A 25655-nucleotide genomic window follows, 5' to 3' on the forward strand; every position below is an offset into this window, starting at 1 on the left:
TTCCTCGGTGAGAAACTCAACATGACTGATACTTCTGTGAACTAGGAATGCAGACAAATTAAAGCTATTAAAACAATCTGAGAGGAGCTATCACTTGTCAAGAACAGTAAAACACACAAGCTCCAAGGCAAAGTGAATGAGCCCAGAAAAAGACATTTGCAGTATCAGGCCTGAGAACCTACTTTTTCTCAGTTCTTGAGATGAGTGTAATTTGACATAGTTGTATTTACACATTTAAAGGAGATAAGTGATTTGAACTCAACAGCATCTTCTCCCTTATTTTCCACTATTCTTGTTTGTCAAAATGTCTCCAGGTCTCACATTATCTTCTAGAGTATAATTCATTTGGGAAAATATTAATGGTAAAAAAATCTCTTCCGTCTTCTTCTCTGTGAATAAAAGGCTGAATTCTTCTCAAAGAAAATATTTCAGATGCCATTCAAAGCCCAGACATGACTTGCTGTCAAATTCAACATTTCCAAATGCTCCATACCCAACCCTTTAGCAATAAGGATGAAGGGACAAACAATGGCAAGGCACTGATATATGAATCATGTGCCTCTCTGATAAGCAGAAGGGCTCCCATGAGCACAACATCCTAGTTCAAACCCTGGCTCTCACAGCTTCTCCAAGCTGGACTTCCAAAGGCTTGGACATCTATCTACAGCAGCAAACATGTCTGCCCATCACTAGTCAATGAAAGCTATGCACCCCTGTAAAAGTGCCAGTCTCAAGTGCTAAAGAAAATGTACCAAGGTCCCAGAAATAAATATTCCCCAAAAATCAGACTCTGTCGTAATTCTACCATACTGAGAAATAGTTCAATACTTTCTGAACACTACAACCTTCCTTTTATAAAAAAGACAGTAACTAAAGGAGGAGCAATAGTGGTCTCTCTGTTAATAATGGCTGGCATCTCCTGTAAACTTTTTGTCATGAACAATAGTCCTAAAGCTCAGATATACAGAAAAGTTTATCCACAAATATCCATACACATTAATAGTCCTTGACAAACATGGTCTGAAATAAATTGAATTAGCGCTCAAAGAAAGCCCTTATTTGTCAACCAGTGATAAAACATTTGTTCATTTCACACTCTAATGCCAGGTAAGGGCTTGCACATCTGATGAAACCACTTCAGATTGGTTCAGCTTCTGGATTTCCCAGATGTTCCCTCGCTTTGAGCTAGCTTAGTTTCTTTTTGCAGTCTAGAGTTTTGTACATCCTGAACATTTATATATTCAGCACTAGATCACTAGATCATCAAGTGATGATGGAGAACATTTCACGATTTATGGGTCACACTGGGATACATCTGGATGTGCTGGAAACAAAAGGGGGCTGGGATTAATTTTCCCAAGTAAAAATACAAAATTGTCTAAGGTGAATGCAATTTGTTGGCCACAATTATTACCTGTAAGCCTTTCATATCTGTTACTATCACACAGAGACGCAGGCTGCACTGAAAGCTTATGTGAGCTGGGAACCTGCCTCTGAAATGATGTCTAACCAGAAGAGGCTGTCAAGCTCTTCCCTTCAACCTTCCCTCATATCAGTTGGCTCAAACCCCCACAAAATGGAATCTTTTGTACATTTGGTGTCAGCGAGTTCAACACCCCATCAGATAGATGTCCCATTTGCCCAAGTCCTGTGTAAGCCTCAGGCACCTTAACCATCTTTCCCTTCTTATGAGCATAGGTTCTTTCGTGAATCAAGTGACCTCTAGACTTCAGAAGAGGGTCCAGTGTCCCAGTATAGTCGGTTCTACAATGTATACTGTCCAGCTTTTTATTTTTGATTTGGAAAGCGATTACTATAGACATCATGTGTATAAATGCTGAAGGAAAAGGTTCTTAAAGATAAAAAACCCCCATCCATTAATTCATTAAGCGACCAAAAGTGAGGAAGTGCCTCTACTGGCATTTACTGTGCAGTCAGATTCTACTCCCATGCATATACACATTATGATACATTCTGTAATTATATAATTCTTTTTTTTTTCCACAGGACCCCAGCTTTATTCAGTGCACAGTGTTCAGTGGATACAGCAGTTGCCCAATATTTCTCTTTATCCTCATGCTTTATTTACTACACATCCCCTGAACATTGCACTGAATACAGAGTTACTCGTTGCCTCATGGGTTTTGTGCTGATGCTCCCAAAACGAGTATATCAGTGTACTATAAGGATTAATGAATTAATGGTCACAATCCTCCTACGTAAACACTAGGAGAATGTCATTCTTATGTACACATTGAGAGAGTGTCATTAAACGTATTTTACAGACTGAAGCAGAAAGACACAATGATCTGCCTGATATAAGACAGTAATTCAGCGGCATATTGCACGAATCTACACTGCCACATAATGCTACCTCCTCCCCTGAAGTCCCAAACCTACATGGCTTGTGTTGATTAGAGTCACAACAATCAGGACTGAGCATTTCTGTAGATCACACTCCTGGTCTAGTGACTTCAACATCCAGAAAGTCATACATTCAGGGATATCCTACAAATGTCTGGCTGCCTTCAGTGTATCAGCTTGGAAGTCTGCAGCAGGCTAGATCCCCTTCTCCCACATGATCACTAATTGTGCAGATGATAAAGCTAAACTTGCACCTATTTTTAATCTATATTACACACCTTTGTAATCAATAGACACCTACTGGCATCTCAGGCAAGTGAAGAATACTCCCAGAAGATGTCTTCCCTATCTACACATCGCAGTTCATTCCTTGAGCACAGTTTACCTCATGCAGCAACTGAAGCAGAGGTCCTGTGGCAAGAATGAACATGGTAGGCAGAACTGTAAAAGACTGCTTCTTTAAAGACTCTAAGGCTATGCATGTGGCAATTAAAATTCTGTCAAGTTTTGAGGGATTTGTTTTTTAATTTTTTTTAGAAGTGCATCTAAATCCCTCATCTGAGGAGGTTTTTTTGTAACCAGAAAGAGAGGGGAAATTGGAAACTTCGTTAAATCTAGGAAGTCTACTGTGCAAAGTTGATATATTTAGGAAATAGTCAAGTACCATATTGTGCCCCACCAAGGGAAAACAATAAGCTCATTCTTTTCCCAAAAACAACTGTAGAAAAGCAATTTGCACGTTAGTGTACTGTAATATCAGAAATCACAGTAGGGAACCCGGCTAGATTGAAAATCATAGCAGAAAGGTCATTTGCCATCAAAGTGGCAACAGATAGTCTTGGGCTACACTTATGCCCAAGTAATCCATCTCTGCCCTGTTCTGCAAAGTATTTCTCCAGGATCAAGAGCTCTAACTTTTCAGCTACTCCATCTGTTCAGATAAAGAAAGTCAGGAAAACCCAGACCATAAAGTCCTGTGCTAACATATTAGCCGCTGAGTCATTGTGTAAAAGGAAATCTTCCCCTCTGAAGAAAACAAAATAGTGGAACCACTTTCTTTTGTGCAGAGGAGAACACACAAAGGAAGCACGTGGAAGAGTCTTGTCTTGGAATTGGACATTTCTGCCCAAAGAGAGATGTCTACAGAGATGGTGCCTACACCTGAGCTAGTCCTCTAAGGCACACCTTAATACACTCACCAGAGGTCTATTTGCCCAAAGTATCTGCCTGCTTCCACTGACAAGTTCTGACGTGGCTGGCTGAATTGGAAACATCTGAAGACAAGGAAAATGAAGCAGATGCCTAATTTCTGTAATTCAGTCAGGCTAGGAGGGGAGCAAGCCTCCCAGCCACAGAGATCTGTCAGGTGCCAGGCACACACACAAGTAGAACACGAGGCACAAGGAGAAATTAAATGTGGAACCAGAGGACCTGCAGCCCTCGGGCTTTGGTAGAGTTTGAGATGTAGCCAGGAGTCCTGTGTTAAGGTTTTGGAACTAAGTGCTTAAATTCCTCTGAAGTCTAACTTTAGAGTGAGGCATTAAGCCCTTTTTTTTGGATCCAATTTTCTGACCTTGTATTTTTATAGCCTCTTGGTAGCAATTATAAACCAGCAATTAAATGTAAGAGTAGGATCATTACCCTTAATCATATTGGTAATGAAGTCTGAGTATTTGATTCAGGGAAATGAAATTACATACATTTCCTTTTGTTCTGTTATCCAATCTCTAGTAATTTACATGTGGTCCTTGAACGTAGCTGTGTCTCTCTGTGGTTGCTCCTGCAGACTTGAGTATACAGATTTCTCTCGAACTTTTGGAGCTGGACTTTTGGATATGCAGGCAATATAGGACTGAACCACACATACTGGTAAAATTTCCAGAGTTCAAGGGTATTCATGCCAGTAGATACTCAGCCCTGTTTCCTGTGCAGCTCCTCATAATTTTCTTTTCATATACTTCAGTTCAAAAAAATAGGAGTCTGAAAGAAGCTACTCAAGAAAGAAAGGAAATTTTACTGACAATTTGTGTTTATTTTTATCCAATTAAATTTAGAGAGAACTAGAGACTGTAGCCAAAAATGCTGGTGGCTATAGGGTCAAAGTATAATTTTTTTGAATTAAAAATAAATTTTCCTGCAAAGAAGAAGAAAAATATACCCAAAGACAAGAGAGAGGAAACTTCCCTCAGAACTGTCAATGATTTCACACAGCAATACAACAAGTAGCCACTGGAAAAAAACATGCTAATTAATGAAAACAGAAAGGAAAAAATTCTCTTCCTAGCAGCCAAATTAGCAAAAGACCTTATAGTTCTTTTCAACAACTAAACTGAATATGAATCGACAAAAAATAAAAGAGTTAAAGCATATTTGTTCACAAATGGCTAGTGGACAGTCTTCTGGTGGTGCTAATCTTTCAACACATGCAGTTCCACTTTGTATTTTTTTCTGATAACCCTTACAGTTTGTACTACTGACAGCCATATATCTTTGTCCATGTATCTTTGAGCTACAAAAAGGAAGGATTAATTTTCTTATAATAATGTGTCTCTTACATAGTTAGTGACAGGAAAAACAGGATGTCAGTTTGTGGTGTTGGCTTAGAGAAAAACAGTAATCATGATGTGGAAATATTGCACCAACTGCTTTCCAGTTATGTTCCACGTCAGAATTCCAATAAATGCAAACACTTGCAGAAAATTCAAGGTTGGAAAAGCTGTGTACAGGTTCTGACTTCGGCTTACACAGCCAAGAAAGAACAAAGAGATTCTGGGAGGACTTGTGGGAAGGGCTGAGATATGAAACCACCCTTCATCACAAGGCTGATAAAGTTTAAATGCCCTTATGTGTCAGATAAACCAACTTTCAAACAAGACAAGTCTAACCCGACTCTTGTAACTTGTTTGGAAGTTTAGAACCTGATTCACAGACCTGACAAAGACTTCAAACCAACACAATTTGCTTTGCTGCTGTTGATGAAACAAATGGTGCAGGGGAGCATAAATATATATGCTAAATATACTTTTCAAGGTCAGAATTCTGGATTCCAACTATAAAGAATAAAACCATAGGCGAAAATTACATCTAACATACCAGCTTGCAGGGACATGGAAAACACTCCTTAATCACCTGAAAAATAAATGCCTGATGCAGTGCCTTTCCTATTGATTTGAACACACAACAGATCAGAGCCATCACATACAATCCCTAGGATGTTCCACTGTGAAGGCTCCTTTATTCCCCCTGACACTAGGAAAAATTATTACCCCCTTTAAAAAATAGGATAGCAACCAAAATAAAACAACACAAAAAATCATATCATTATTAGATGGGTACAAAAAAAGCATCTGATTAACCATCACTAAGCTACAACTTGATCTGTACAATTTGCATAAAAGCCAATGAGAGACTTGTAAGTGAAATAAAACGGCTACAGAATAAGATGCACAGCTTTGATTCCTTGCAAGGACAAAATGAATAAGGCGCTTGAAAATGCATTAAATACAGAAGAAAAAGCTCTGTTTTAACAAGGGGACATACCTTGTTTTTCATATTCCCTTTGGTAGCAGTTATTCTGAGTATCCGTTAACACGTAACTACAAATATTTATAAGTTTATTCATATCTCACTTTTACAAGATGTACATTCATATCATGTGATTCAACATAATACACTCCAAAAATGGAACTCAACATGTCTGGTGAATTCATGTAGGAGCATGCTGGCATAAAGTCCTAAAAAAAGGTTGTTTGCTTGTTTCTTTTTCTCTTCCACAATAGCAAAGGGGTACAACCTTTTAAGATGAGTTAGGTTTGAAGAATTTTTGTTTGTTTGTTTCATTTTCGCAATCCCTGAAATGTCTGTAAATCAGACACACTGTGAGTACATAACCAAAATAATGCTACGGTACTGCAAATCATACTGGCTGCTCATATTTTTGCAAAAGCAACAGGGTCTTAAAATATAAAAATAAATGCAAAGCATTGTCAAATTTACACTCAACATAATTAAAATAATACACATTTAGAATTTTCAAACAAAAAATAAATAAAACATCCATATACATTAATACAAAGAAACAGAGATATTTGCCTGTCTTTGATGTAATTAATACATACCATAAGCCTAGATTCATGAAAGTATTGTCTTTCAATAAATATCTTCAGCTTCAAAATCTGATATTTTCTACATTCTTCAACTGATTTTAGTTATATATCAATTTTCAATATAAGGCGTATGAACTACATTATGTTTCAATTATTTATTTGATATCAGCAAATTAACTAAAATTAGGAACCAACTTTTAGCATCAAATCTGTCCAACAGAAAGAATTTGAGGGATATCTGGCATCATACCCCTTTTGAAGAATGCCTCAAACACCAAAGCCCGTGGCCTTCCACTGACCCAGCTAGAAAAGCCAGCCAGCAAAAATAACCAATATAAAATTAGCCACAGCACAACATTGACGGGACCCATGTTGTACCTTCTAAAGAAGTGACTTAGAGATGCCATTTTACAAGCACAAGGCAGAAAGCAGAAGGCTCCACTGGTCTCTGAAGGAGAGCACATTGTGTAACACTCCACACTTCTTTCCATTATTGTTTTAGTTATTATTATTTATTTATTTCCAAGCAATACCAGACCTTCTCCAGCCCTTTCACATCTAACTGCAATCAGTGGAGATTTTCAAAGGACTGAATGAGCAGCTGATGCCATGTTATCCACAACTGTTTGAAAACTTTTTTGCCAAGAAAATGATGTCACATCAGGGAAAGAAAACAACATAAGGGGATAAGAAGGTTGCTTACAGATGAAAAGTGGGGCGCTTCAACCATCCTGTTTAAAGAGGAACACAAAAAATTTCCAACCATATTGGCTGTGTGCACTCTATAGAGTTGTGTAAAATTAGCAGTTACAAGGACACAACCTGGATCATTAGAGATTAGATATTATAAAAATAAACAGATTTCTAAGAAAGACGTGTAATCTATTTTTCCTATACTTTGAAAGATTTCCTCAAACTGAAGGGGGAAAGAAGCCTGCCATCTCCAAAGCAATAATGTCTCCAAAAACTAAAATAATCTGTTTAAAAAAAAAATTATTTAGTCTAGCACATTTAAACAAGCAGAAAACATGCGTATTTTTTGTCATAAAGAAATAAATAAATCCATAACCTGGGTTTGCCTTAGGGATCTGGATTTCTGTACTACTACATGTCTATTTGATTTGAGTCAACAGTCCCAATGTGTCAATGTTATGTCAATTCAAAATCATGTCTTATTATTATTTTATAAGTAAACATAGGACTAAAAGACATAGCAGATAAAGCATGCAAAGAATTGACATCTGTACACTTGGTCTGTGTGAAAAATTTATAGTAAGGGAAGTTGGAAATCAGAGTTTCCTAGCAATTTGTGCATGCCATCGAGAACTCGAAAATTTGGTTTTAGTCTTAGCACTGACACAACTCGGCCCCATTGAGTCATAAACAAAATTCCCACTGACATACAGGGTCGGAGAATTGGACAATAACTTTATGTTCTGTGGAAATAACTCACAGGCACATTTTGACCCTCCAAAACACATTCAATGTGACCTTTAAAACTTTTGCTGAAGTCAGGTACAGAGCTTAAATTTCCAGGAGCCCTGGCTATGTAAAAGGTTGTCTACCACCACAAAGCTCATGTCAGATTATGATCTGGGGGATGCTGCTACATTACAAAAACAAAAGTAATCATACTCAGTGCTGACAATGGGTGATGGAACCTGGCCCTCCATTTATATGCCTTAATTTCTACAAAAATGGGGACAATAATTCTTACCTAGTTCATAATGGGTAAGGATTAAATAATAGGTATTTATACAGTGCTTTGCAAATGAACAAATATGTAAGTGTTAAGTATTATGTTATTAACCAAAATGTTACTACATCTATATGACCCTACGAAGCAAAAAACTTTCAGCATAATTTTTTTCACTTATTTTCAAGTCAATAAAAATGAGCCATAGAGTCAACTGGTTATTTTCATACAAATTAATTAAGTACTTTAACTTGACAATTTAAAAAAAAACCCAGAATCTATTCTTTCCATCATAAAGGGGCCCATTTAAGGCATGAAACCTTTTTTACAGTCTTGCTTATAAACATCATTATTCTTTTGGCATTCATTCAAGTTATTTTTCAAATACCAGACAAATCTTGTGAGAAAGATTCTTTAGCAATCCTCATATGCTGAATGAAAGCCTTCTCCAAGGAAATTCTGCTCAGTGACTGCTGTTTTGATGATCTTGGACATCTTACACTTCTCAAATTAAAGATTACACAAAGATCAGGTCGGATGATGGTGGACAGTAAATGAGGCTTAGCATGCCTGAGAATCTCAATTGCGATACTTTTAAACTTTAGTTAGCACCTCAGGACAATGACTATGTTATCTTCAACCTTCAACCTACTTAAGAAAACAATTTACAACCAAAAACAAAACAAACAAACAAAAAGAGACCACACATTAACAGAGATGGAGTAGATGCTTTGGTCCAAATCTCAACTTGTATGGATCACTGATGCTCCACATGGTGAATGGAGTCACAGTGACTTACACTTAGAGAAAAGTACAGTCCAATACATGGTAAGCCAGGTAGGATGTCTCATTTCTTCCCGATAATGTAAAGATGGCAAGAAGAGGAGGTCACCTGCGTGCATCATTCAAAACAAGGTAAAGATTTTACACCCCCACTCATGCAATTGACCCTTCCAAGAAAGCAAAGCAGAACCAGTTTTGGCAATAACCCCTACGCAGTGCACTTTTTCATTTCCTTTCATGCCAAATGAAAAGCAAGAGCAGCATGAATCACCTTGGTAGATTCCCAGTGACACCCTGCCCCTCTCCCCAGGCTGACCTGTGGTACCTCCTTCAAAGCATGCTAAATTGATAAATCTTGCCAACTTCTTCCCTTCTGTGTTAGAGAGCAAGATTGTCCTTGAGACATTCATTGAAAGCACTCAGAAAAAGTAAGAATATTTCATTCTGGGAAGATGTATGTTACGCTACCAGCCTTGTTTCATCTTAGCAGGGAATAGTATTCACGTTGTCGCTGTGTTTTGAATACCATAAAGAAGTAAAATTTCTGAGAGAAATCTACAGGCATTTTTTTGCTGTGTTTGTATCTAGTAGAACAAAAAAGGCAGGAAGTTATTCCTTCCCCACACAAGGTGGATGCATACCGTATGTGTATCCTATAATACTCACTTGGATGTCTGAGAAAATTCATATCCCAACCCTACAACTTCAAAAAGTCCAGTCTGTGGAATTATTTGAGGGTAAAAATCACTGCTTTCTGCAAGTCCAGTACAGGACTGCAAAATAATCATGTAAGCCTCTCTCAAATTCTCAAAAGAGGATTTGAAAGGCTAGCACTTTAGAGTACAGATAACAAGCAGTCCCCATTCAATGGATAGCTCTATGCCTTTGGTCTTCAATACCATGTTTCTAATTCTCCTTCAATGGCTGTGGGTGTCAGTACAACAGGTTGCTTACTTTAACCTAAACCACCTTTGTACTAATGTTTATTATTTTTCAGATCTGCATTTTAGAAATGCTAGAACCACTCCAAACATTTCTCATACTAGCCAGAATTTCATACATAATCATGAATAACATTTTACTTTCCAGACAATGTTTTGTTTCAATAAGAAATTGTTAATTGCCTGAAATTGGGTCTCTATTTCTCAGCAACAAGTAATGCTACCTTAATATTTTGGCCTTGCTTTTAAAATGTATTAGACTTTCACAGAGAGGTAAAAAGACAGGCAACTTTTATCAGCCCCTGCAAATCCAAGACATTAACTACTTCTCACATAATAAATAGAAGGGAAATGGTACCATTTTGACATTCCAGAAATTTAGTTTGCTTGAAAATATCAAAATTTGAAGGAAACAAAAAAAACACGCACACCAAAAAAAAAAGAGAAAAGTCTCTAAAAATTATCCTAAGTATGAATTTGTGTCCTACAGTAATATTTGGATTTGATAAATATCAGCAAAAGCCAAAACTAGTAATGGATTGCTAAACAAGACATAAAAAGCAGGTCTAATAATGGTGCTATTCAGAGGATAACCCTCCATCAACACAGACCTCAGTAGCGAAGGCAACAAATAACTATCTTGTTAGATGAAGACAAGACCACTATTTGTACCTTCCTCTCTCTGCTCCAGCAAAAAAATTTTTTAAAACCCCAAACCTAATTAGAAGTGAATAACAGAAAAAAGTAAAACTGGGGAGGAGGGTCAGTAAACTCAGACACTTTGGTAATATAATTTAAAGGACTTCCTTGCTCTCCATCCTTGCTGGATTTGTAGTGTTACTTTGCTTAAGCATTAACTTATTACTTGGTGTCCAAATCACAGGCAAAAATTAAAATGGCCAAATATTGAACTTGTCCTCTTCTACAGAACACTTCCATGGGTTGTTTTAACTTGTTTGGGTTTGTTGTTGGGTTTTTTGTACTTAAAATCATGTGAAAGTGTCATACAGACTTTTCAGCTTGCTTCCCAGAAATATGTCAGATTAAGTTGACTAGAAATCATAGTATCTACCTTTTCCCATATGTGATACATATAACTTTTTCCATTCCTAGAAGGCTCGGACTGTCATTTTGGCAAGGAGCTGCAATGCAACAGTCTGAGCATAAAGGATTTAAGTTATGGATCTTGCAGAATTTGTTAATAACGGAATAAGTACGGCTATTTTTTAAATCTATAATATTTACAGTATTGCACTTTACTGCACTTAATTGCATTTCACTAAAATTAATGCTGCATCAGTATTATGCCTTAAAACCGTATGTCCATCTTTGTTGTATAATTTATTCTTTCTACATCCTGTAAAACAGTGAGATTCTGATCTAGACATTTGGGGGGAAAAATTAAAAATTGACCTGTTTCTATGGCACAACACATCTCTTTGAGTTCAGGTAATTCTGGCAAAACAGGTGCATTTCTTATTGTTCCCATCTTTCAAGTTATCACTAACAATTAGTAAGTTCTTGTCTCTTTTTTTTCTCCTTTCAAAGGACATAGCCATTTGAGACACACACTTTTTTGTTATTGCTGCTCTTTTTTTTTTTTTATCTTTTAGGAAAGAAAAGAAGGAAAATAAAAACCTGCCTTGCCTCAGATCTGAAATTCCACATTTAAATTCAAACCAGTTCTGCAGCAGCTCCTCAGTGATGGAAGAGATTCATGGCAGTGAAATAATACTGTTGGCAACAAAGAAATGTCATCTTTAATGGAGACCAGCCCCAAGGATTTATTATTTATTATTATTACTATTTGTTTTGTTTAGTTTTGTTCTAATATATTTCTGATCTTCAAAACGTGTTTAGTTTGACACATGCACAAGGTAGCAAAACTGACAGCAGCAGATGACGTTATGCCGGAGCGATCACTTTTGCCAGGGTCAAAAATCCGAAGTGTCCCCAATGTTCACAGATTAACATAATTTAGAGATCGTTTCCTTTTTTTTTTTTTTCCTCTCTTTTTGTGATTTTTTTTAACTCTCTTTTCTCTCTCCTCCCACCTACTTTGTCCTCCGAGGAGTCTCTGACTGGCGGGTGCGCGCCTGCTGCTCGCGTGTGTTGCGTCCCCACCGCGCCACGCGGCGCCTCCCGGCCGCCGAGTCCCTGGGGCCGGCCAGGCGAGCGGAGCGGCGCTCGCAGACCTCGGGGAAGGGGAAAGGAATAAAAACAAAACAAAAATATATAATAAAATAAAATAAAAAAGAGATAAGGCGGCAGGGCGGCCGGAGCCCTCGCTGCTCGCCCTGCAGCCAGGGAGGAGGAGGATGAGGAGGAGCGGGGGAGCAGAGCGGCGGTCCGTGCGGGTCACACGCCCGCCCGCCGCGGGCACCCGGGGCGGGGTGTGATGGGGGGCTCGGGGGAAGCGTGTCAGAGCCCCAGGGCCTCGGCGTGCTTGCGGGCCTTCAGCCGCAGGTCGGCGATGCTGGAGTTCTTGCTGTTGCTCTTGGCGGCAGCGGCCACCACGGCGGCGGCGGAGGCGGACTCGGCCAGGGAGGCGATGGGCAGCCCGAAGGGCGGCGGCGGGAACATCAGGTAGGGCGCGTGGGCAGCCAGGTGCGGGTGCAGGTGCGGGTGCGCGTGGGCCACGCCCTCCAGCTGCAGCTGCGCCTGGACCTGGGCGGCGGCGGCAGAGACACGGCGTCAGCCCCCCAGGCCACACACAGCCCCCCAGGACACACACAGCCCGAGCCCGACCCTTCCCGGGAGCCCGGCGGATGGAGAGAACAACTTGTGAGAGGAGTTCCCCCTGCAGTCAGGGCGGCAAAGCTCCTCCGCTCCTTGCCCGGCCAAGGGCACAGAGAAGCGCCTAACCCTCCTCCTGGTGGTTTCAAATAAATAAATAAATAAATAAATAAATAAATAAATAAATACGACCCAGTGCATGGACGCCAACAAGTGCTAAATAGCTTTTTTTTTTCTTTTCTTTTTTCCTTTTCTTTTTTTCCAGGGATGTTTATTTATACCTTGCTAAAAACTCTTTGGCCACGGGTCCCTTCTATACCCGGCTTAGTGTTTGCTTTGGAGCTTTCTAGACCTACACAAACATATTGGGTTGACTGAGAGATTTCAGCTTCGGGTAGGTTCGGGGAGGAGTGGGGGAGAGTTTATTTATGTATTTAATTATTTTGGTCCAAATATGTCTTTTAAAAATCAATACAATTAATCTGTCAGCTCCACGTGTCTCCGAGACACAGAAGGTGGTGGAGGGTCCCTTTGGGCTGGAAAAAAATCAATTCCCCGATTAATTGACCAAAAAAAAAAAAAAAAAAACTAAAAACAGCAAAGGAGGGAGAGCTACAACCGGCTAGAAGCGGGAAGGGAATAAGGGAATTTCGTCACCCTCCTCCCGGTTTTCCCCAGCGGCCTTCCCTGGGTGGCAGCGCTTCGCTGGGGCATGGACCCACCCGGGCCTCGCAGTGGCGTCAGTGCCTGCGTTCCGCCACTGCCCCTGTCCTGGCTGACCATCAGGGTGGCAGAGCACTGGGAGCAGGCTCCCTACCTCCATCGGAAAAGGACAGGTCTCAACAGCCCACCCGGGAATGAGGAGGGCAACTACAGCGCAAGGAACCGCATAGTTTTTACCCCATAGATTTTACATGGGGTGTAAGAGCCTCCTCCCGCAGCGCTCTCCGGTGCCAGGAGGAGCCCGGGGCTCTGGAGCTGCTCGGGACCTAGCCGGTCCGTCCCCGCACAGGGCGGGCTTGTCGGGGCACTCCTGGGCCTGCCCCGGGAGGGCAGAGCGGCTGCGGGCGGCCGTGGGGCCGTGTGCCAGCCCATGGCACGGCCCTTAGCCCCGCCGGCGCCTCCCGGGGCAGCGGGACCCCCCGCTCGGCCCCGAGGAGTGCTGAGCTCCCGAAAGCCGGGCGGGGGCTCCTTCACCAAGTTTTACAGCCTGTTTTTAATACGTGCCAACTTCTATATAAATGGCACTTGTAAACGTGTCCGGCTTCCTCCCGTGCAAACGAATGGGGGTCGGAGCTTACTGAGGGAAAGTAAAATAAAACCGGAGCTAACTACCTGTTGGAAAGGCATCCTCAGGGCTCCCATATTCACGTAGGGGGCTACTCTGCAGGCGTCTAAATGGCTGGCGGTTCCCAGGATCACACCTGCGGAGAGAGACAGGACCGGGTGAGAGGCGCAGGCACCCCGAGGCCACCACCCCCCGGCCGGTCAGCACCCCTAGCCCACCTTTGTGCATCTGGTTTTCCTGCTTTCGGCACTTTGCTCTCCTGTTCTGGAACCAGACCTGTGAAAAGAAAAAGCAAACAAAAACAAAACAACAACCAAAAAATGGAGCTGTCCTAAGCTGGTAAGGGAGCGTTATCTCAGGAGCTAGGGAATGGAGGAGTGAGGCGACTGACTGCACAGCTTGCTGTGGTCTCCCCTCGGGATCAGCCGAGGGGACGAGCTCGACCCTAGGAGGAGTGAATCCCTCTCTGTGCTGCTGTAGGGCTGTTCGTGGGGGAGGTTCTGCTCCTTGTTGTGGTCCCTCAGTTGAACCTAGGAGATGGAGAGACCGGGAGCCTGCCGCTTAGCACGGAGTCTCGGAGGGGGCCCGTGTCCCCTGGGCAGGCAGTGGCGGACTTTCTGCCGCCCGTCTGAGGCGACATTTACAGTAAGACCACCCCCAGGACGGGTGGGACCCTCGTACCCTTCCTAGTCGTTTTAAGCGGCTCGGGAAGAGCCAACGTGGAAGAGCCAGGTCAGACTCCGGGATCTGACCCCCAAGAGACGGGACCCCCTGCCCTCTCCCGAGCTGGGTTTGAAATCGATGATCTCCGACAAGATGCGAGACATTGAACTTTTACGGAAGAGTCTGAATCATTTCCCATTCCCTAAACGCTAAAGAAAACAAAATCCTCTCCTGCGGACTTCTGGCCAGACAAGAGCAGTATCTTTTGCAGGCTGGGGTGTAAAGAAGTGCTTATGCCCCTACTCTAGAAACGCCTGTAATTCGATAATGCTCCCCCAATTCCAGCCGTTCTCACTCAAACCATTGCAGAACTTTGCAGTTGCCACTGCGCTTCCCTTGCCTCTTTTCCAAGGGCATTTCAGACCTTTATTACTTTTCCCCTTCTTCCGTGTTCCATTAACAGCTCTCCCCAAAACACCATCAGAAACACTGGCCAAAATATTTTGCGGATCCTTATCTTTACACCAAAACCTACTGAATATGGACAAACATTGACTTTCACCGCTGATAAAATCTTATGGCTAAGTAAACACCTACAACCTTTGATATTCTTGCACTTGCCAAGAGATCATACGGTTAATTAATACTAACTGCACTTCCTACATCAAATTTTCCCTTCAAGCTTTCTTCAATTGCCTTAATGATGGTCATTTACAACGGAGTAATTAGTGCAAAGAAAGGCTTCCGAAGGCATTAATTACCTCGGGTACCTCAGTGATTTTCTTAAGTAGGAATTGGCCTTCTCTGATTTAGCGCACCATTTTTCCTGCCTAGGGTGTCTGTGGGGGAAGCGCGCAGCGGGCGACTGCGGAGCGCCGCGGGTGCCGACAGATCGACCGGCCAGTGGACGGACGGACAGACCGACCCACCCACCCACCCATCAGTCCTGGTTCCTGTCCCTGACGGCAGTCACCAGCACAACCCTCCCCATGCTAAGCGGGCATCGCTGCCGCCCCGCTGCCCTGCACAGCACAGCGCGGCACAAGCCTATTTTCCCCTACCAGCAGTACGCAAATATTAACAACATGCATCGCTTCTGCTTTTAACTGGACCGTTAGGGATTTATATACATGTACATATGCATTTAAATATGAGCATGTAAAATATTATCGAGCTGTAGCGACAATAATACATTTTTTCACTGTGGTAAATCCTTGCAGGAAATCTCCTTGTGTGTGTTCCCCACGTCCCCCCCTCTACCCAGCCCCCCCGACTCGCCAAAGCAGTGTAAATTGTCAGAAGAAATTTAAGCAGCGTTTAAACAACTTCTCTTGCAAATCAGAACATCTTTCAAAACGAAATCATATTTAAATCTGGAAAACGAAGTGCCCTTTCCCTTTAGCTACGAAAAAATAAGGTTATGAGGAATAAAAGTGATGAATTAGCCACTGCATTAAGCGATAATAAATCAGGCTTGGTGTGATTCGCGATCAATTCCAATTAGTCATGAATATGCTAAGTAAAGCACAGTACACTGTTTTAGACAGTTATTTCTTCATTAAGGATCACTCAGTGATTTCTTTCACAAATGCTCTAATCTGATTTCCTTTTGATTTCCATTAGAGACAGTGAATAATGACATTTAATTTAGCCCTGCACCATAAACCCAAAGATATTTGTTGTAATTGAATTACTGCCTGCTCCTCACTATGGTCTCATAACTTTCAATTATAACCCTGACAGCTGGGTGATATGAGTTTCCAGTACAACACTAAAAATAAAAGGTTAATAAGGACTAGCTACCATAGGAGCTTCAATTTATTTACAGCAAATTTCCACGCTAAATTGAAACTATATCCTTTAACAGCAAGGGACAAGAGGTTCAGATAGGAATTAGAGAACAATTCCGAAAGTATTAAGGAAAAAAAAAAACAAAAATCTTTCCCTTTTCTGCCTTTTCCTTTTTTTTCCTGTTTCCACTTATTGATGGATATTATCTCACTGCTTATTTCCTAATTAATTATCAGCTTTTCCTCCTTCTCCTCTTTTCCTACTTTATACTTCCTATAGGGACTTTTTAAATCCACACAAACCTCTTTTATAAAATTATTAAATACATTTTTCTAATCTCGGTCATAATCTCCTCTTGATTCTTTTGGGGGTTTTGGTTTGGTATTTTGGGTTTTTTGTTTTGTTGGGGTTTTTTCTGGGGAGGGGTGTATTTTTTTTTTTTAATTTTTTCTGTGTGTGCTTTTTTAAGATCTGTAAGCACTTGAAGCACCAATTTTCCTGTAACTATGAACATCCTGTTAAGGTGCTCCTCAGTAATAAAGTACTTGAAAGAAAGAGTGCAGAATTCAATTACAAGTAATTTATTTTTATAGAAACAGTACATCAAGGCCTTGGAAAGATATTACAGAGCCCAAGTAAGAAGATCTGGGAAGATGACATAAGAGTTGATGTCCCCTTCAGCAAAAGTTTAATCTTTTCATTAATTTATATGGTGTGGTTAGATCAATCTTCCAGGAGAAAGTAGGCCAGCAGCACTCTGAACCCCTGCAATATTCCCTGCAAGCTGCCATTCCTAAGGCATATATCCAGCACCATCCCTTGCCCTGCTCCGTTTGTACTGAGTCACAGGAGCTGAAGGGAGAATAAAACATTGAAAGAAGAAAAAAAAAAATAAAAATAAAAATAAAGAAAAAGAACGAAAGCAACTTAGGTACTCCATTTATTTCAGGATTTGCCTCCAGGAGACAGTTGTTTAAAGTGAGGTAGTAGTGGCTTGCTCAGGCAAATGCTGGCTGAGCAGTTTGCTGTCTGCTTGCTTTCCATGGCTAAGGAGGGGCTCAAACAGACCCCTCTCCCCACTCCATCTCAGGACCATGTTTCTCCATTTCCCGCTGTGCCCTGGCAGTGAGGTCAAGGCATGGAGGCCTCCATCTATGCCCACAGAGCCATACCCATGCATATGAACAGCCACCCACACACTTCTATAGGCAGATATACATATACATGGGCATCTCGTATCTCCAGGGTGTGAAGGCGTTTTGTTCAGTGGAGGGGTTGCCTTGGTGACTTTTTTTTCTTGATTTTAAGTTTGGTTAGTGTATGTTAGACCAAACATAGAATCTTACACCAAGAAGAGATTTCCTTCAGGTTTCTCCTGCTCTGGGCCTGCTCAGAAAGCTACAGGTTGATCTTATTTTTTTCCAGGTAGATTTTTGTTAATTATTTCTATGTTGGAGTTTTTTTGTTCCGTTGAGGGGGGTTGTTTCTTTTAATATGACATCTGTTTTGTGGAAGCATTCCCTAGTTGGCTTTGGGGGAGAGGGAGTATTTTTCCTCTGCATCAAACTGAAAATCAAATTTAAAAATAATCGATGTGGAGCCACCCAAACAGACAGCTCTGGTGGCCCCAGGACTACAGCAACCGGGACCTGTTTTCGAGATTTCGAAGCCTAATTGGCATTTAGCTGTCTCTGAAGCGGGATGGGAGGGACGGGGGGAACCTCCACCAGATGGGGTGGCATGCATTCATACGCTTGCTGTGCGAATCAGAGCCGGCACCTTTCCCCCGGCTCTGGCTAATCCCGTCCCTCAGCACCCAAACTGTCTAGCCTTATTCAGGCGATTGTTTTCTGGCCTTTTTCTTTTTTTTCCCCATAATGGCCCCATAGTAGAAAAAGGGGGAAGAAAGTAAGGATTAAGGGAGAGTAAATGGCACGTTTGCAAGGGGAAAAAGGAATTGGGGAAAAAAAGGCAGTTGTTCAGTTATTAGAGACTTGTCAACACTATCACCACCCAACCACCCTACCCCACACACATACAAAAAAAAAAAAAAAAAAATTAAAACGCTTTCCTAGGAAACGCTAGAGAGGGGCAGCTATCCCCAGAGCAGAATAACTGTTTGGCGGGACAGGTACTTGCAAACAGCTTTCCCATCACACGCGTCACCTCTGCCTTCACCTCCCCGTTCTGCATGAAACGGGGCACTGTGCTAGGATCCGCTGGCAGTTAGGAAGTGAGGTGAGCACATTTCCAGGAACAGAGCCTTTCTCTTACCTGAACCCTAGCTTCAGATAGTCCCAGCCTCTGGCTTAGTTCCTCCCTCATGAAGGCATCCGGATAGTGAGTCTCATCAAAAAGTCTTTCCAGCTCGTTCAGCTGCTCTAGTGTGAAATTGGTTCTGCTTCTCCTTTGTTTAAGCTTGGTCTGTCCGTCTTCATCTTCTGACTTCACATCTTCCCTCTTCTCTTTGCATTCGTAGATCCCTGCCGGGATGGGGAAGAAGAAAACGACGCTGAGCCTCCCCTCGCACCTCTTCGAAATTCTCTCATACAGGGGTCTCCCTGCTCCCCTCTTCGTCCCCAAACTCAGCGCAACTTGCGGGTGCGGCTGGCGGGGGGCAGGAGGTCCCCGGGCAGGCCCGGGAGGGGTGAGGGGGGCTGAGCTCCGCGACAGGCTCCGCGCCGGGCAGGGGGCAGCGGGCCCGAGGGCCCGAGGGAGGAAGGGTGCAGCGCTGCCCTGCCTGTCTGATGCCCTGTCAGGAAAACTATATAAATATAATTTTATTTTCTTTCCTGGCTTAGGAGGAAGCCGTGCCTCCCGTTGGTACGGGCAGTTCGGGGAAGGGGTTGGTAGGAAAACCGCCGGGCCCCCGATACCTCCAGGCAGTGGGAAGAGGTGGGGGAAGGGGTTTCTCCGGCGATGTTTTCTCCCAAAGAAGGTTATGCAAGAAGCTCCCTACCGCTGTCATGGTGAAGCCACGATGATAGTATTTGTCTCGTAAAAGAAACTTTCCCTGGGCATGAGACACAGACCTCCCGTCTCTCTCCTCCTTAACAACTCTCTTTCTCCCAAAATACCTTCCAGCGGGTCGAAACCCCGGGGGCGGCGGTGCCGCGCGGCCCTGTGCGGGACAGCGGGCTCCAGGGCCATGGGCCACTCCCAGCCCCGCCGGAACAGCAGGAGCCCTCCCAACCTTCAGGGACTCCAACAGGGCCCGTGGAGAGCTAGAGACCAGAGACAGCCGCCGAGCATGCTTGTCCCGGGAGAGGGGAGGCTGTGGGGGGAGCGGGTAAAACAGTTCCCCTTTTCTGCGTTGGGTAGGGGGATTTCTTTCGCTTTGGTATATTGTTTCCTACTTTTTTATTATTATAATTTTCCCCCTCTTCGTTAATGCCGGGAGGCCTAAGGCACTGTCCTTCTTTTAAATCCAGCTAACGAAAAGAGAAAGAGGTGCTAGCACAAGGGACACCACTTTAGGCTGAACCGGTTCCCCGGGATCCCCTGCCTGCCTGGGGCGCCCCGCTGGGTGCGCATCCAGGGCGGGCACCGGCGGAGTCCCGGGACCAGCCTGCCCTGACTGCCTCCTTTGTCGTGCCTCACCTTCTGGGTGGTGTGGGTTTGGGGGGAGTTGCATCTGCGGATGATCCCGAATTAATTCCCTTTTTCCTCATCAAGTACCCAGGTATTATACACGTACATACGTATGTATAGACAGATAGGGAAATGTGCGCATGAACATATCTTAACCCATATACTATATTAACCTATATGCTGTATTAACCTATATACTATATTAACCTATATACTTAGGGACATCCCAAAATGCAAATTATAAACTGCAAGTCGTAAGTTAATCAAACGTAATAAAGCGTCCTGAACTGCATCTGGGCTTAAGTAAGGCAGGACCCAAGCCGAAGCATTCGTTTTCACTTCCGAAATGAAAACTGTCCCTGGCCGTGATCGTTTCCCCGGGCTCTGGGCTGATATTGGCTGCACAAAACTTTGGGAAGGGTCTGACCTCCGGATGGGGATATTCGCTGCTGGTTTTAGTGGCGTTTTGTTCTCATTTCTCCTGTAAAGGGAATCCCTAAGAAAAGACGAGGGTGCTAACCCAGCAAATGCCTAGGGAAAATCAGGCGCGTTCAAAAGCTGTCTCTTTTCCGAGGCTACAGCATGTCCGTGATAGGTATAAAATATTAACTAGCATATCAGTGGGACTGAAATCACACGCCGGAATCAGTTGAAATTAGACTGAAACCTGGCATGAATTTAAACTGTCACAAGCATCTCAGCTCTTTCCAACTCCTCCCTTCCATCCCCACCCCCAGCCCCTCTCCGTAGATTAGATTAGCTAAACATACAAGCCAGAATTTCGATTCACCGGGAAAGGGGATAGTAGTAGAGGCTTTTTTTTCGTTCCTTCTCATTCTATTTTTAATTCCTGAAGCATGCTCTGCTTTCATTTTTTAAAATCATCTCTGCGCGAATGATTCCCTTGAACTGAACCTTCTTGTTTTTCAATCTCTCGACCAAGAGAAGGAAAATAAGCAGAGCTGAGTGGTACTGGCTTGGGCAGAAACAAGGGTACCCGAATACATGATTATACCCTTTTCTTCTGTTTGGGGAGCAGGCAGAAAAGAGAAGGATATCAAATAAAAGTTTTGGCTGTAAATTAAATCTCCTGGTGTTATATTAAACAAGATCAAACAGTAGGAAACAGCTGAAAGGCTGGTTGTTGTTCCCCAACCTATTAACCGGTTTTTATTACCCCAAGCTAGCCAGTAGCTCCCCAGGCAGGTCCACCTGTCTAACTTGCCTAGAGACACTTTCTCAACTTTCTAATCCCCCCGTCCTTTTAATTCTCTCTTTCCCCTGTGAGCCTGTGCGGGATTTTTAGCTACCTTGCTTTAATTTTTTTTTTTTAATTTTTTTTTTTTGCAATTGTTGTTGTTGCTTAGAGAAGGGATGGCGTTTTGCCCCTCGGTCGGCGGGGTGCCGTGCTGCCCTGGCCCAGGTGACAGGACTGACAGGGGACCGAGGGACCAGTCGGCCGGGCCGGTCGGTGCCTCTCCCTGCAGCGATGTTCTGTCTCACCGGGTCCGGGCAGCTACCCCACAGTCAGGTCCTCTCCTGCCTCTCGTCCCCGCCGGTCGGAGCCTTTGAGTAGGACAGGCTGACCGACCCAAGACAAAATGTCCAGAGAGAGCCCTCTCCACATCCCGCTTTCTCCCAGAACAAGCAGCAGCATCCTGACGGCCCGGAAGCAGGAAGAACAGGTCTCCTAAGGCGTTGAAACTCCCCGGACAAGGTTTCCTCGTACAAAAATACACAGATAGACAAAAACGTCTGACGTGCTGCGCTGCCCCCTTCCCCCAGGCGAGAGAACGCCTAACGCACCGGATCGATTTCGGATGTGTACGGGGGGCTAGCGGGGGGGCAGGACCGAAGTTGGGACTTATTTTTCACGGCTACGCTCACGTTATGCATGCAGGAGTACGTGTTCCTAAGCCTATGTTCCCGCCGCGGAGGGCGGGAGGGAGGTGACCGCAGGAGGGAAGCAGGATGCGGGAGGCGATCCCGCTCTCCCCACCGGGGCCAGAACCGGGGCCGCGCTGACCGAATCGCCCCCGCTGCGGAGAGCCAGGGGTGGCCGGGGAGGGGACCGGGGCTGCCGGCGAGAAGTGCGGGGCGGAGGGCTCCCAGCCCTGCTCTTACCTTCCGCTGTCCTGCCCGTGTTGAACTCCTTCAGTTTGTCCTTGTCGCTCTCTACGTGGTCTTTGAAAAGATGCACCGGGCAATGGTTGCTGCTCTCGGTCATGTCCTGCAGGTTAGAATCAGAGTTTCCAAGCTCCCTAGAGCGAGCCAACCCACTCTCCAAAACTTCCCTGTACGTGATCGTCTCCTTCTTGTTTCCGCTGCCACTGCCGCTGCTGCTCTCTTTGCTTTTCTGGTCAAAAGATTTGGATACAAAAGCCGTAAGTTCTTCCATGGCTGCCCGGTGATCTTATCCACAGAGATCCACTTGTTTTCAATCGGAGATGTGGCCGTCCTCCGCACGCTGTTTTTGCACGTAGAAGATGGGCTGTATAGGGTTAGATCACTCCTGCTGTTATTTATGCCTTTCAATTTGAGATCACACTATTTATACATGGCTACCTCAGCCCAACCCCCAGCTCTCCCTGTCTCCAGCAATTACTGACTGCTCCATAGTCGCAGGCGGACTCCGAGCAGCTATCTCCCCCACCTCAGTCCAGCAATTGGCTTTCTTTTCATTTCATCACTCTTTGGCATCTTTGCACCTTGATTTAGGGAGGCAAAGAGGCAACAGCGAAAAAGAGGGGGGGAGAGGGAGAGAGAGAGGGAGAGGGAGAGAGAGAGGAATAAAAGGGAGGGAGGGGGGAAGACGAAAATATGAAAATAGGTATCTACATTCTGTAAATGGGTTGCAGAAATGAGAGTCGAGGAAGACTTAATTAATTTTAAGGACATCCTGTGCGTGGCAACACTGTAAGAACGGATCCACAGCTAACCAAATAACTGAGCTCCTGCAATTAAATGTATCGCTGTCAAGAGGAAAGGAAAATGAGTGTTCAATAAAAAAGGTAATGAATAAAAAGCCGGAGATGTGCATTTGTTGTAATTATTGGAAATTCTACCTGATTTGCTATTTAGCTAATTTCTCTTAATTAAACGGTCAAAATAACCGGCGAAACAAAAATGCTGTTTTAAAAGTGTTGCCTGTTGTGGCTGGCGGTGGGTGGGTGGGTAGGTGCACGGAGGGGGATGTGTGCTGGAGCTAAACAAGTTGCGAGGTGCCTCGGAGATCCGTGTCGGTGTGTTCGGAGGACCTGGAGTGGATTGTTTGGCTGGGGGGTATCCATAGGTAGGGAGTCTCTCCAGAAGCGTTTGAACATTGCAGGATCTGACTCCTTGTTTATTGTTGTTATGCTGTCTGAAGGTGCTGTAGGGGGAAATTAAAATCTAAAATGTTTCTCTGGATATCGAGCTATCCTGCTGCATGAAGCAGAGGGGTAATTTGTTAACACCAGAGTGTGTATACGACAAATAGAGCTTTAAGCCTTTTTTTTCCTTTTTTTTTTTTCTTTTTTTTTTGTCCCCAACGAAACATATCCTGCTGGATTTAACATAGAACTGGCAATTATTTCTGCGCCTTGTTCTTGGTAGGCTGCAGTTATTTTTGTTGTACTCCTGGAATAATTATTATTCTGTGCGGTTGAATAGCTGCCTGAAATTCGTCTCCAGATAACAGCGCCGGCATTTCCAGCGCCTCTCCGCACCGTTTGATCCCCACGCGGAGTCGACTTCCCAGCTATCTACTCCTGTCTCTTCTCCTCGGGCTTTAACGCGAAGGGTTATTCGGTATTTGGAGGAATTTTGTCTTCTGGTCGTTTGGCTTTTTATGTCCTTCTCGTTCCCTCTTCTCGAGTTTGAGATAATCAGAGCCCATCATCACGCCACCCTCCTCTCTGAATCTCAACCAAAGCAGGCTCCTTGTTGGAGCAAAGGGCCATTGTTTCTTTTCCGGGGGAGTGTGGGACTGTTCTGAAAATTAGCAGAACATTAAAACACTAAAAATACATTTAATTAATCCAAAGGTGCCCCCAGCACCAGAGTTAACACTTCCACAGGAGGAGGGGAAAAATAATAATCGAGGAAGCAATTAATAAAGGGCTTTAAAAAAAAAATCAATCTCCCCCTGTGCGAATTTAAAATGATTATCTAGGGGACAAGGATTGATCATTTGATCTCGGCACTGCGGATATCCCTGACATTTATTATATTGTCGAGTCTCGGTGGCATCCTTCCTCCAGAGTTCGTTTAACAAGTGAGGGAGCGGAGGAAGCCTTACAACTTAACAAACAGGTCTTGTCATCGCAAACGCCAATCAAATCCGAGGCTCTAATGTATATCACACGGCACCACATAAATAATAAAGGCAAACGATAGACGGGGAAGTAACGTATGGCTGAGGAAAGATCCCGGCACGACACGCTGCCTGTGCCTTTCTCATGCAGTCTGCGCGTGTAATGGCTCGTAGAGGATTGTTGTGGAGGCTCGTGCGTGGTGGGAGGGTGTCACGAACACGCGGGGGGACTGGCACTCATTCCCCCTTGGGAGAGGCTCCATACCGGCGCTGGGCCCCCGCCACGGAAACTTTCCCCATCCCTCGGCTCGAATGTCACCCATCCCCACCGTGCCCAGTCTCCCTCTGCCTCCCTCGCAGCAAGCAGCAATCAAGGATAAATATTTACTGACTCCGCGTCCCCAGCGCCGCAGAGGCACGGTGCGCGTCGGCTTCCCCGAGCTGCCGGAGCTTGCAGCAAGTCCGCCGGATCCCCTCTTTGGTCTCTCTCGCCCCCGTCCCGCTCTACTCCCCGCAGCTCCCCCCTGCGCCCAGCCCCACGCCTGCAGCCCCCGCCAGCGCGGGGCCGCGCTCCTCCCGGAGCCCCCCGGACGCCTCCTGCCACCGCCGGGGCTCCTGCCGCCGAGGACAAGGGCAAAGCCAAGCCTGCTCATATAGGGGGGAGAAAAAGCTCTCTTGCCTGTGCCACATCCCTCTCTCCCCGCTTCCCAGCAGCGCCCGGTGGGAAGGTTGGTTGCCCCCCCTTCCTGCGACGCGCGGGGCGCAGTTCGGCGCGGGGCAGCCAGCGGGAGCGCAAGTGGCGCGGCGGCCCGAGGGCCACCGCCACCGCCACCGGGAACCCTCGACGGCAGCAGGGAGACCCCCGGGGGGGAGCCTTGCAGCCGAGGGGAACTTGCCTCAGACTCACTCCGAAAGAGAAAAGCGAAACAAAGCACCGGAAAGGGAAAGAGAGAAAACCGGGAAAATAATAATAAAAACAAACAAACAAACAAAAAATGACCAGTGCAAAGCTCAGCTGTCCCGGGGACCCGGCCTCCACTCCGCACCGCGGACCCTCACGGGGGCAGGCGGCGGAGGGCACAGAAGCGCGGGCAGCCCCGCGGGCGCGCACGGCCCCTCTGCGCACCGCGGATCTCTGCTCGGGATCCCGGCCCGGCCCGGCCCGGCCCGTCCCAGCGGAGCGGCAGAGAGAGCCGGGAGGCGTGGAGCGCCCCCGGGCCCCCCCTCTTTGCGCAGCCCGCGGCTTTGCGTGGACCTAGGGAAAGGCGGTGCAGGTGGGAACCAAACTGGGGAGCAATTTTGACCCCACTGCAAACTTTGACGGCGGGTTCCGAGAGGAATTGCTGTTCCTCATAATGAGCTGGGGAGGAGGGATGCAGGGAGGGATAAAGGGAAGGAGAGA

At 44.8% G+C, this 25655-nt stretch overlaps 1 protein-coding gene across 2 annotated transcripts; it reads right to left on the bottom strand.

The window, feature by feature from the left end:
• Window positions 1-5563: 5563 nt before the first annotated feature.
• Window positions 5564-24725, bottom strand: SHOX (short stature homeobox). 2 transcript variants are annotated; one of them, XM_033052563.1, is made up of 6 exons: window positions 24646-24725; window positions 22084-22450; window positions 18643-18851; window positions 14133-14190; window positions 13962-14050; window positions 5564-12557 (listed from the first exon to the last, which is right to left on the bottom strand). In XM_033052563.1, exons 2-6 carry the CDS (start codon window positions 22355-22357, stop codon window positions 12312-12314), a joined length of 876 nt encoding a protein of 291 aa, XP_032908454.1. In that variant the 5' UTR covers window positions 22358-22450; window positions 24646-24725; the 3' UTR covers window positions 5564-12311. The 2 variants fall into 2 exon arrangements, with proteins under 2 accessions (XP_032908454.1, XP_032908453.1); XM_033052562.2 differs by lacking the exon at window positions 24646-24725 and having other exon boundaries at window positions 22084-22891.
• Window positions 24726-25655: the final 930 nt, after the last annotated feature.

Source organism: Catharus ustulatus, chromosome 2 (genome assembly GCF_009819885.2).
Source record: "Catharus ustulatus isolate bCatUst1 chromosome 2, bCatUst1.pri.v2, whole genome shotgun sequence".
NCBI classification, from domain to species: Eukaryota; Metazoa; Chordata; class Aves; order Passeriformes; family Turdidae; genus Catharus; species Catharus ustulatus.

Excerpts from the sequence above, each read along its gene's own strand:
- SHOX (XM_033052563.1), bottom strand. The coding sequence starts at position 22,357 with ATGGAAGAACTTACGGCTTTTGTATCCAAATCTTTTGACCAGAAAAGC. Across the intron at positions 14,191-18,642 it reads TATCTGAAGCTAGGGTTCAG|GTCTGGTTCCAGAACAGGAG; the intron begins GTAAGAGAAAGG and ends TTCTTTTCACAG. Across the intron at positions 14,051-14,132 it reads GGAAAACCAGATGCACAAAG|GTGTGATCCTGGGAACCGCC; the intron begins GTGGGCTAGGGG and ends CTCTCTCCGCAG.